Below are 12,741 nucleotides of genomic sequence, written 5' to 3' on the forward strand. Positions count from 1 at the left end.
TTCCTGCCTTTATCTCCCCACTGCCCTTTTCCACCTCAAGGCGCACGTTCCGAGGATCTGTCGCCTGCCCGCCGCGCCCCAGCTTGGGCACACGGGGCCGATGGGTCCCTCGGGCTCCGTCTCTGGGACGTGCAGATTCCCCAGCCAGGTCCAGAGCAGCTCAGTGTGCCGTTCAGCACTTCCTCTGCTCGATGTGGTACACAGCCGTGGGAGAAAAGAGGTTTTCAAAAAGAAAATGAGCAAAAAATATTTTTTAAAAACATGGGCTGCAGGATGAGCACAGTGGCAGAGCTGAGTTCCATCCCCAGCACACACACACATACACAGACACACATTCACACACACACACTCACACACACATATGCACACATTATTATCGAAGTGTCTTCAGCATCACCTCAGGGATTTTCCTGTCTTCTGGAAGAAACTAAGGAGGTGAGGACTGGGCTGGGCTGGGCTGGGCTGGAGCACAGCGGACCGTGGACCAGGGGTCAGGCCAGGAGGGGCGGGTGGCCATGTCAATCCCCAGGTTAAGAAAATGGGGTCGTTTTCCTAGGGCCAACAAGCCTGAGGCCACACAGACAAGGCCGCCTCCACAGGAAGGCAGGGCAGGGCAGAGCAGGGCACACAGCAGGGAGCACCTAAAGCGCCAGGCCCCAGGGGGAGCGTCACCCTGGAGAGATGACAACAGTCCCTCTCCCCACGGGACCTGCACTCCAAGGCGTGGGAACGGGTGATCTCACAGGGAGGTGGTCAAATGCATGATGGGAAAAAGGAAAGTCCCAGAGAAGGGCACTTAGCTGAGCCCGGCCTGAGCACAGGAAGACCTCCCGGAGGCAGAACTTCAAGGGAAATTTGAAAGATGGCACTGATGGCACATGCCTGTAATCCCAGCACTCAGGAGGCTGAGGCAGGAGGATGGTTGCGAGTTCGAGATCAGCATGGGCTACAAAGTGAGCTCAAGCCCAGCCTGAACTGCACAGCAAGATCCTGTCTCAAAAAGACAAAAAAAAAAAAAAAGAAAGATGGCAATTGAGAGCCCAGGAGGAAAGAGACCCAACCCAAGCCACCCAGGACTCACCTGAAGGGAGAAGGGGGCTAGGGCACTGCTCGGTGACAGAGCAGGTGCTTAGCAGGCACACGCCTGGGCTCGACACCAGCAACAAAACAAGAAGAGAAGACACTGGGCAAAAGAGAGCCCCACAGATCCACAGCGGAATATGGAGAAGAAGCAACAGGATAGAAAAGGGAGAATGTTTGTCCGTAGGAAGCCGCACTTCCCCCTCCCAGGATGAAAGAACTAAGCCACAACTTCAGGACTGTGGGGAGGTTTGTATCAACGCCCAAAGAATATTCGTTAATCCTTCCTTAGAGCTTCACCTGCGCTTACATTTAGGCTACCGTTTCTGAGCGTTGCTGTCCAAACGCACTTCCACTAAAGTCCAATAAAATGTGTTTTTTTAAGAATCACTACCATAGCCCTTAGAATTCTATTGTGGCAGTCATACGATCACTGTGAAAATCAGTTTGGAGAGTCCTCAAAAAAATAAACCTAGAAACTCCATTTGACCCAGCTCTTCCCCTTCTAGGTATCTTCCCGAAAGATTGAAGACATCAAATTACAGCAATAGACACACACCCATGTTTACAGCACCACAATGCATAATAGCTAAATCTTGGAAGCAGCCTGTATGTCCATCAACCAATGAATGGATTTTAAAAAGGTGGAATTCACACACAATGGAGTACTACTCTGCCATAAAGAAGGATAGATTTCAGTCATTTGTAGGAAAATGCTTAAACAAGACCATCATGTGAAGTGAAATAAATCAGACACACCACCTTAAATATCACATGGTTTCTATGAGAAAGCAAAGATATAAATAAAGAGCAAAGTGAAAGATAGATCACAGGAAACAAGGAGATCAATCTTTTGCAAAAGGGAAGGAGACCAAGAGATGGGGGGTGGGAGGAGAGGGTGGGGAGGGGATAAAGAAGAGTTAGGGTGTGTGCTGTCCGGGTGCCCACTCCCTACAATAAAGGCAACCACTGCGTACAGCAGACAGGGACTGAAAAAACAAAACTAAAGAATTCATGTGGAGCCATCTTGTTTAGGAAGACAGACAGACGCACAGACCAGCTTCCCCACAGGCCTCGGCCCGCATCAGCAGGGGCTGAGCCAGGCCACATGTGTCTGGGCAGGGCCATGCGGACGGGGTCAGCTGGGCTCAGGCATCCTCCAGCTGGGGGGGCCGCCTCCCTCCTCTGCACCTGAGCAGCTGAGCTGAGCGGACGCTGGTCCAAGCCACGCCCCCGGAAGCCCTGGTGTCCACATCGAGTTGACCCAGCTTGATGAAATTACTATGTTTATGACCTTCGGGTTCCTCGGAAAATTGGCTTCTGTGATGAAGTTATTACAAAAGACCAACTAGCATGGACCTGACAGCTCCAGCTCTATTATTCCACTTCCTCATCAGTATCTTCCTGTCACACCCTCTGGGGACGCCCCCCATGGACAAGTGTCCCTGTGGTCACAGACTGGGTCATCACACACTTCTCTGGAACGAGCGAAGTAATGACAGCACAACACTGTAGAGTAGCTGAACGTCTATTATTTAAAAAAAACTTCTCCAGACATGCACGAAGTCTTTCAACGGTTGTTTGAAAAGGGCAAAGCCCACACTTCGCCTTGCAGAGTGGAGATTGCGTCAGGGATGTGCCTGGGTCACAGTGACCTTTTTACTCAAAAGCAGTATCTCAGAAAAGGACTCCTCTGGGTGCTCTCCTTCCTGTGAATCGCAGCAAGCATCCCGGGTTTGGGGTCACCAGGGAGGAGCCGCGCCGCCCTCTGGCCCACGCAGCCTGCACCAAGCCTCCCGGCCACCTCCTTCTGGGAGCCGCCAGTGGGCAGGGTGGCCTGCGATGGGGCGTCTCTGCCCTTCTCTGCACGGCTGGTTGCCGGCACCGGGCCTGGCCCTGCAGGACTCCAGTCCCCCGGCCACCCTGTTTGACAGCTACGGCTGTGTGGTTCATGTGGGATCAAAGCACGCTGCTGCACCATGCAGGGTCACAGAGAGGCCAGCAGGCCAGAGCCACCGCAGCCCTTTTTATGATCCACCCGACATTTGATCAGATGTACATGGGGCGATTTCTCACCTAGCATTGATTGCTGTTTTCAGATTCTCTTAATATTTTAACATCTGTGATTTTAAAAATGGATGAAATAAACAAGGCGCGGTAATGAACACCTGTCATCCTAGCACTCAGAAGGCTGAGGCAGGAGGACAGCCGTGAATTAATGGTCAGCCTGAACTACATAGCAAGATTGTCTTTAAAAAAAAAAAAAAAGGCATTAAAAAATGGCTAGAATTAAAGAATTCACAAATCTGTTGTGGGTTTCAGGAAGTTTCTTTTTCCCAGTTCCCTGTTTCTATTGATTATGGCAACATCATCCATTTTTCTTCTTCTTTGTATTCCCAAACCTGATAAACCAATAAGATCCATCTACTCCTTCTTCAGAATGCTCTGACATTCAATCCATGGCACTGTTTCGACCACTGCCATCCTTGTGAATACATTAACCATGTCACCTGTATAGAGCTGCACACACAGACAGACACGTGTGATTATATGTGCCCCTCATAGGTGTGGACTAGCACACACATCTCACAGATAGATTGAACCTACACACACACGTGACGTGTGTACCGTATATATAATATCACAAGACAGAAGCATGACAAAGCAGGGGCAGGTTCTGTGGATCTTTTTCTCAAGTAACAGATTTGGGGTGAAATATTCAACACGCACACACGAAGGAAATGGGAACTCACCGGCTGACCTCCCCACCAGCGGTGGTTAAACTTCTCCCGGCCTCGGAGGTGGAAGGTGGCATCGAACACGGGGTCATACATGGAATTGCCCACAATGCCATGCGATTCTGGATACAGCCCCTGGGCGAGACAGCAGATTCAGTGTTAAGACAGCAACGCGATAATCTACGTACGTTTGTCCTACGATCAATTTTCTTATCAGAGAAGTTCTTGTAAGCTGGCACTTCATTTCCAAAATCATATCCGATACTTGCAGCCCTTTGCGAGTTATAAGCCATTTGAGAAAGGAAATATTTAGTTTTCTTAAGTGTTGGAAGAATAAAAACAACACTTTTATTATTTTAGGGTGAAATTTACACATATGCCTCCATGGTACTTTGATTTCTAAATACTCTTTTCCTTCTTTCCGAGCTGGTTCTTCCCCTCACACAACAGAGAGTGGTCACAGAGTGAAAAGTAATTTGTGTTTTAAAGAAGAAAATCAAGTAGAGTTGGAGCATCTGAAAATGAAAATATAGCGACTGTAAAATCAACTTCTTTTGTTTTGCAAATTCAGAAAATAAACAATAGGCCGTCTGGTGCCTGCGATCGATCAGCGTTGGGTGCTCAGATGGAGCCGTGCCTGAGCACAGCTGGGTTCTCACTGACGGGTGTTGTGGAGCCATCACACACAAAGCTAACAACTGCTGTGGGAAACAAATCTCCTCTGAACATGGAGAAATGTGTTTTAAAATTCTCCACTTTAAGCCGGGTGTGGTGCACACACCTGGAATGTCCAGCACTCTGGAGGCTGAGGCAAGAGGATCACTATGAGTTCAAGACCAGCCTGAACTATGTGGCGAGACCCTATCTCAACCCCCTATCTTCCCTTTAAATCATCCCCGGATAAACCAGCCCTTCGACTACACAGCATTTGGGAGGATACTCACGGTGGCCAAGGTGTACAAGTTCGGGAAGGTTTTGGTCGGGTACACGGGCCTCATGTAGGGAGAATGTGTACCGCAGGACCCTGCAAACACAAGGTCAGCTGTTAGGACCAAGGAGCCAGTGACAGTCCCTTCTTGGGTAAATCCATGCTATGACACTCAGGAAATCTACTACTGCCAGCCTGGGTACTCCCAATAGCACAAGGCACTTGCACAGCGGGTGGGTGGGTGGGGCGGAGGCCGGGGCCGGGCGGCAGGTGGGCGGACTCACTCAGCTTCTCGATGTTGGGCATGACCTTGCTGCCCTTCTTCATGTAGGATGCGCGGAACCCATCCACTGAGAAGATGATGAGCGGCGGGCGGACAAACCTGAAACGGTGACAGTTGCGGCTCAGAGAAGCAGCGGCCACGGCTCCCGGCGCACGGCCACCCGCACTGCCTGAGAGCAGCAATTCGGCAATCTCCCAGGACGCGTGCGTGGGCACCCGGGTCTCATCCCACATTCGAGGTGACATTGGTCCAGACTAACTGACCGAGAGAAAGGGCTGGACTCTAGACTTTGCTTAATGTACACCCTCTGCTGCTGCTGCTCCTTGCTTTACAAACAAAAATAACACGCGCTACCTTTCAAACACTTACATTTGCCTGGAATATATACTCTTGCAGTGCCACCTGGAAAACTCCTCTTCACCCCTTGAAACCCAGCTCAGAGTTTCCTTTCTTACAATGTTAGCTGCTCACACTTCCAACTTCCTTTGAGATGTGATGTCACACATCTCTTTCATCAGCCATATGTACGTCATTGTGCGCTGCACTGCAATGACCCGCTAAGATGCCCCTCTTCTTCACAAGTTTCAAAGCCCTGTGTATCTCAATCGTCTTCCTATGTTGTGGACCCATAGTAAGTCTGCAGTAACAAACTCAGTCATTCAAATACCCGAATTAATGGACGAATGCTCAAATGTAAAATTATTAGCACTCCGACCTCTAAATCTACACACTCATTCTAAAGTTCTCTTCACTTTAATTACAAAACGCTTTAAAAAATAATTTAAATTACAAAGATCTCTAAAAAGTATACCACTAAAGAACTAGGTGATTCATTTACCCAGGCCAGAAACCAATGAAATGACCCTTTATTATCATATAAAGGTGCATTGGTCAATCAAACTCGAGCATACTAAAACACATGGGAAATTATTTCTAACAGTCTGAGGCTAATTGGGCAAGTATAAGTTTGTATTTATTTAAAGCCACATAATAAATACAACACCTTTTAAATGAGCCATATGTGAAGCACACTGAACACTGTTATATGAGTTGACAGGTACTGCAACTCATCATTGACCAGGGCCTAACGCTACAGATTCCTTTTTCCTCAAAAATCACACCTTACAAGAGTCAGGAACTGCTGCCACCCTATTCTACCAGCCCAAAGAAGTTCAAATGTCTCACGAAGGTTAAAAAGGAAGCAAATAAAAACATCTAGTCAGTGCCTCTGACTGCTTTGCCTAACACAGACACGCATTTAAAAGACCAAGTACATTACGGAAACACATCTGCTGAAAAGGCATTTTGAAAGGTCCCTGGGGTGTCAGCAGTTTCCTGGAAGGCCCCTCAGTGCCTGACACTGCTCACACCCGAGCTGTGGGATGTCACTCCAGCCCTGCTGTGCCCCAGCCCGGCCCTGCTTCAAGGTTTCCTGGGGTTTCCACGCCCTGGAGGACAGTGTTTACTTCCGCATCTCCCACTTCCGTTCCCCTCCCCCACTCTTCCAAAGGGCCAAGAAGCAGAACTCCAGGGAAAAACACTGAAATAGAAAAAAAAAAAAAAAAAAGCCCCGGCCTAAAACGCTTCTTTCTCCCATGATATTCAGACGCACTTTGCAAAACCTTCAGCTACGTGGAAGACGGGGATAGCTCTTCTCAAGTCAAAAGGAAAAAAGCAATCCAAATGTATGGATAGCTTTGGGGTGTCAAATTACCTGTGAGTACTCTCCAGCGTGTCTGTGGGACAGGATACCAATTTCACATCACTTATAAGCATTTACCCACCCACTCTCCGTGCCGCTTATCAAGTGATCACTTAGACATCGTGAGGTCTGCAGTCCACTCACCCAGCAGGACACTCTGGGGTCTTTATCTCCTCACAGTCATCGTCCACCCAGTGCGATTCTCCTACAAGGGAAAGTGGCCACAGCTACCGTGAAGTGTAATTAGAAATGTCACCCAGGGCCTGGAAGCAGACGGTCCTGGGACTGATGTCCTCTTGGGTACTTGCTGATGGCACAGCCTCTAAAAAAAGCTCTGAAATAAAGTCTGGTGTCTGGTTTGGCTTTTAAAGTACACCCATACCTGGTGGGAAAGCTAAGATTTAATAACCTCAAGTGCTGTTTATTTGAGCCTCCAGAGCCTAGATGGTTGGTAGATTTAAAAAACCAGTGGCGTCAGTGAACTGAATTTCATGTCTGCATCCCTCCAGGAACAAACTGTTTGGTCATTAGATGGAACATTCTTTTCTCTACCACTGAAGATCCCAAAGCCATAGAACACACGACACGACTTCCCTGTAGAGAAGGCGGAAGGCTCAGAGCGTAGGGGGTGATCAGTGACGGATGACAGTGGAGAGATTATCTGCCAATGGACCCGTGTACAGCCTTGAATTTAGAAATGAAGCTAATGCTTCCTTTCATTCTAATCCTTTACTGAGATCTGGGAACATGAACTTTGCTCTTCCCTGAGTTAGCCCTATCAAGAACGGAGAATAAAAAAAAAGTTTAGATTTAAAGTATAAATATATATATATATATATATATATATACCAGTCTGGGTCTCCAGTGTGGCAGTGTTCGTTATAAGAAGCTTTAAGAAGTGGAGTCTGACCAGGGGTAGTGGCGCATGCCTGTAATCTCAGCACTAGGGAGGCTGAGGCAGGAGGATCGTTGCAAGTTTGAGGCCAGCCTAGACTATATAGTGAGGTCAAGGCCAGCCTGAACTACAAAGCAAGGCCCTGTCTCAAAAAAAAAAAAAAATGGCAGACTCTAGTGAAGAGAATTAGTCACCCTCTGGAGAGACTAACGCCAGCACCGCAGGACTGGGTGAGCTCCCACAAGAATGGGTTGCAGAAGGAGAGGCGGCGGTTCGCGCTCTGTACAAGTTCCCACCACTGAGGCACGAGCCAGCATGGTGTGACGTAGCGGGAAAGCCCTCACCAGAGCGCTGATGGTCCAAATCTGTAATCTAAAATACACCTTCTTTTCAGTACAGAACTCCCAGCCTCAGGTGATTTGCTACAGCAACACAAAACACGCTGGGACAGCCTTCTTCAGAGGAACAGGCAATTATCAGAAAGAGCGGACCTTAAGTTGTTCCAAGACAAACAAAAATGACATGTGTCAAACGGAAGTTTAATGTATTGCCCATCCTTTGGAGAAACGCCTCTCACGTGAAGACCACTAGCATAGGCTCTAGTAAGTGTGTGACACCGAGAAGTGCCGTGCTCCTTGAAGTGGGGAGCTTTGCCAAGCGTGTGGCAACCCAGGGAGTCTATGTGGGCCTCACCAAAGCTCTGGCACTCGAATATCAAGCCAGCAAAAGCCGCTTTAATATTTAATCATTCAATGACCAAAGACTTCTTTCTTCATCATCACACGATTTTTCCTCATAGCCTTTGTGGCTCAGTGGTACAATTAGAGAAATTTAAAAAGAAAAAGAAATAAATTCTTAATCAAATTTTACCCTTTAAAGTAAAAGCATAATTGTTAGGGTTGAGGACACTCAGGACACAGTAGCTTTTCAGCCCGGGAGTGTACGTGTGAATACCCTCTGGGTACCCCAGCAGCTCCCGTATTTCAGAACTGACTTGCTTCTCTCCTGAAATCTTTTGAACAGAAACTGTGACGTGTACCATATCGGAGAGAGGAAAAAGGGTTAACTGAGAAACTAACAGAGACTTAGGAGCTGTAGATAAAGATCCTTGAGTCTTCCCAAATTAACATCTGTAAGTGGCTGGCAAGGTGCCTTACGCTCCTTAGAGACAGGAAGTGCATCTTTTATTCTTCGCAGCCCATTGGTTATTGTTAATTATTTCAATAAAGCACGCAGTGTGCCATCAACCATACAAAGTCCACACATGGGCCTGTACGGCCTTGGGTACAACAGGAACTGTTGGGGCCCTCACGACCTAAACCAGTAACTGCTCCCCAAAGCCCGCACCTTGGGAAACTTGCACAGAATTCATGCCCTTTGCCCCAAAGGAGTAACTTGAGACTTGCCATAGAGCAGGCCACGGCAAACCCGTCCCTGAGACCACATCCTCCCTGGATGCCCTGCCCCTACCCCTCGCCCGCCTCCTCTGCCCTCTCACGGGGCTCTGGTACAAAGCACCCCTCAAAAAGCTCCAGGCACTAATTCCTATCTCAGGCTTGTCATCTAGGAAACCTGACCCAAAACCCAGACGAAGTGCAGAAGCCTCTTCCTTGTCATAGTTCCACCTACTTAGGAAACTTCGCTTTACTCCCTGGTTATTTCTGATCAATGGAAATGAAGGTGAAAACAAGCATGAGAAAACACAGAGCACAGGGGCTGGGGATTTAGCTCAGCGGCACAGCACCTGCCTGGCAAGCACAAGGTCATGAGTTTGATTCCCGGTACCAGAAAAAAAAGAAAACACAGAGCACAACTCCCCTCCTCCGAAAGCCACAGGTAAGGTGTCCAACCTGTCACATGTGGAGTGCCTCGGACACCCCTACTCTCCATCGCTTAAATCACAGGCCAGTGCCCCAGCTGGTACCTTTGCAAACCACTTGGTAGTTGGTGCAGCAGTCTCCGCGGGCCAGACAGTCCTCCGAGCAGTGGCAGGCATGCTCCTCATTCCGAACCTCTCCGCATCGGTCCTTGGTGCACTCCCAGCCGCGAGCTGCAATCGCCAGAACAGAGCACGTTCCCCGCTGTCCACGGCACAGGAAAGAGCCGTGCAGGGCCCCCGGACTCCCCACAGGGGGAGCTAAATGTACATGTCCTGTACTCTGGGTGTGGCATCTGAGTTGAGTCAGCCCCTGGCCTGCAAGGTACCTGGAGAATTTACATATAGGATGCATTTCTGCTTTTTTCAAATTGCAGGACAAACTCAAAAGCCCCATGGAGCTCTTTTGGAAAAATGGAATTGGAAAAGAAAAAAAAAGTATCCCTACCATTCCCAGGTTGTCTAATGCGCTCAGTACAGTGTCCTCAGAAGGTTCTGCAGACAGCCTGTCACTGAAGGACAGTCCTAGCGTTCTGCTTGTTTGTTTTGGGAAGTAGCTTTGCTCAACTCGGATCAGCTTGATTTTAAAACAAGAGACAAATCATGCTGCTATAAACATTGGTGCACATACACCACTGTGGTATGACTTTTAATTTTACCTTTTCTCCATAAAATAAAATAAAAAAAAAAAAGAGAGAGAGAGAGAGAGCAGCTGCTGCCTGCTTAGGGCCCGCCTGGAGCCCAAGTCCCTACACAGCTCTGAAGAGCAAAAAAGAACCAAAGCATTCACAGCCCCAACCATGGGGCCAAACTAAGCCTCTGCACCTCCAGGGTCCCGGCTTCCACGAGGCCAGCAGACAGCACACATTCCCGTCCGTAGGCTCTCCACTGAAAGCTCACGGTCCCACCCTTCCAAGAGAAAATGTTCTGAAAAGGATCTTTTCATTTTAATGACAGCACTGTGTTTTCAGTTTGTTTGACTTTTTCTTTAACTAGAAGCTCTGAGGCAGGAAAACAATCACATCTCTCTTTTCACCATTGTATTTCCAGGCTCAGAGTGATGTGTGCCGTGTGCTGAGAATATGTATGAAATCCATGGAAATGAGCACCAAGGTAAATGATGGCTCCACGTGCAGCTGCAGGCCGGCCAGCTCCCACGGCTAATTCACCTGCGCAGGAGCCCTTGTCCCACGCCTTCCACGGGGACAGCAACAGTCCCGGAATGGACTAAAGAGCCAGAGAGACCAAGGCCCCGTCTCACGGGACATACATTGCAAATGGAAGAAACAGACAGCATCAAGTAAAGCGTTTCACAGGGTCTCATCAGCTAGCACTGCACATTGTGAAGGAAGTCACGAAAGACACTGGCAGAGAGTGCTGGGAGGACTAGAGCTGCTCCTGGAGGTTGGATGGTCAAGAAAAGCACAGTTGGAGCTGGGCGTGCTGCAGCACACCTGTAATCCCGGCACTCGGGAGGCTGAGGCAGGAGAATTGCTGCAAGTTCCAGGCCAGCCTGGGCTACACAGTGAGTTCAGGACCAGCCTGCACTACATAGTGAGACCCTGTCTCAAATTAAAAGAAGAATAGGTTAGATTAGAATAGAGTAGAGTAGAGTAGAGTAGAGTAGAGTAGAGTAGAGTAGAATAGAATAGAATAGAATAGAATAGAATAGAATAGAATAGAATAGAATAGAATAGGAATAGGAATAGAATAAAGTTAGGATTCAAACTAAACTACAAGCAAAACAGGAGTCAGCTATACCATTTTCAAAGCAAATAGGTGAAGTAAAATAAAAATATTTAACCTTATTGGAAAATAAGATTACCTATCAGTTCAGATAAAAGCACCTTTAAAGATGAGAGTGCTTTGGGCTGGGATACAGGTCAGTGGCAGGGTGCTTGCCTAATATGCAGAAGGCCCTGAGTTGTATCCTTAGGAGAGAGAAAGACAGACAGACAGACAAAATGTCCAATGATAAAAAGGAGTACTGAAATGCTCTTGGGCCCCTTGATAGAAATGTAAGCATTCAAAATACATTTTTATAATGTACATTTAAATTTTTTAAATGTGTATACACTCTGATCCAGAAATACCACTGCTAGGACTGTACCTTATGGAAAATAAACAAAAATATGAATGTACATGAGCAGGACTTCCTGATACGTTCATATTAATAAAACTTAGGGAGATATAAATGTCGATTAACTGTTCAATCTACTGAGTTTCAACTCCTCAATTCGACGCAAGGTAGTCATTCAAAAGAACTACTTGAGGCTGAAGCAGGAAGGTTTGCAAGTTCAAGGACATCTTGAGAAACTTAGCAAGGCCCAGTCTCAAAGTAAAATAATCACAAGGGCCATGGTGTAGCTCCGTGGTGGACTGCTTGCCTAGCACAAGCAAGAACTTGAGTTCATGCTCCAATACCGGAAAAAAAAAAAAAAAAAAAAAAACCACAGCATGATGTGTACGACGTTTATGAAGGTTTACAGATGTAGAGACCACCACACACGTGCATATACACATGCTTGTGTAAATACACACGCATGCATGCTCGGCGCACACGGAGACGCAGACAGCAGGCTTTCTTCACGCTGAAACACTTTGCTTGTTTCTAGAGAGTCCTTGGGTCAGATTAGTCGAGCCTCAGGTACAGCCTTGAACTCCTTACTCTTACGTGATACTTGATTTTCCCACTTTCACCGTATGTTACCTTTGTGCACCCAGGAGCACACTACTTAGCAAATGTCCTGAGTGTCCCATCTTTATTAAACCCAGGAAGGAGGGCCTGAGGTAAGTGGCGTCAGGATGCCTGCTCACCTCTGCAAGGAACCGGGGACGGGGCTCTGCAAGCTGACTTTCCATGTCGGGAACAAGACGCTCCAGCTCGGGAGGCAGCACAGAACGCTAGGGAATCCTCAGCGCCAAGCAGACCCCACCACAGAACCCTAGGGAAGCCTCAGCACCAGGCAGACCCGCCACTAGTTCACAGCAAGGCTGGAGCTGCGAAGAGTTAGTCTTTTAGCCAAAGCCTCCCCTGGAAACTCTTGTTTATGGCGGTCTCGGCACTCAAGTGTACAGACCTGCCGCAGAGGGACTGGGAGAAGTTCCAAAGAAAAGCATAGGCAACAACAGCAAAACGCAGCGACGCGTCTGGAAAATGAATTATCTAGAAAACGGTCTGGTGAAGCTCTCCTTATTTTGCAGGAGGTGGGGGAAATGGATCAGAATTAGTAAGGGAG

At 47.9% G+C, this 12,741-nt stretch overlaps 1 protein-coding gene across 4 annotated transcripts in view; it reads right to left on the reverse strand.

Moving 5' to 3' along the window:
* The window catches only part of Enpp2 (ectonucleotide pyrophosphatase/phosphodiesterase 2), a 75,884-nt gene that overhangs the window by 50,923 nt on the left and 12,220 nt on the right, over window positions 1–12,741 (reverse strand). For all 4 annotated transcript variants that reach the window (XM_005381910.2, XM_013512836.1, XM_005381912.2 and 1 more), the window contains exons 4-8: window positions 9,551–9,676; window positions 6,876–6,936; window positions 5,031–5,128; window positions 4,763–4,842; window positions 3,834–3,953 (exon numbers count right to left, since the gene is read on the reverse strand). In XM_005381910.2, the coding sequence (XP_005381967.1) occupies window positions 3,834–3,953; window positions 4,763–4,842; window positions 5,031–5,128; window positions 6,876–6,936; window positions 9,551–9,676 (485 nt within the window). The remainder of the gene's footprint in view (window positions 1–3,833; window positions 3,954–4,762; window positions 4,843–5,030; window positions 5,129–6,875; window positions 6,937–9,550; window positions 9,677–12,741) is intronic.

This window comes from Chinchilla lanigera, unplaced genomic scaffold (assembly GCF_000276665.1).
Source record: "Chinchilla lanigera isolate Chin_1 unplaced genomic scaffold, ChiLan1.0 scaffold00016, whole genome shotgun sequence".
NCBI classification, from domain to species: Eukaryota; Metazoa; Chordata; class Mammalia; order Rodentia; family Chinchillidae; genus Chinchilla; species Chinchilla lanigera.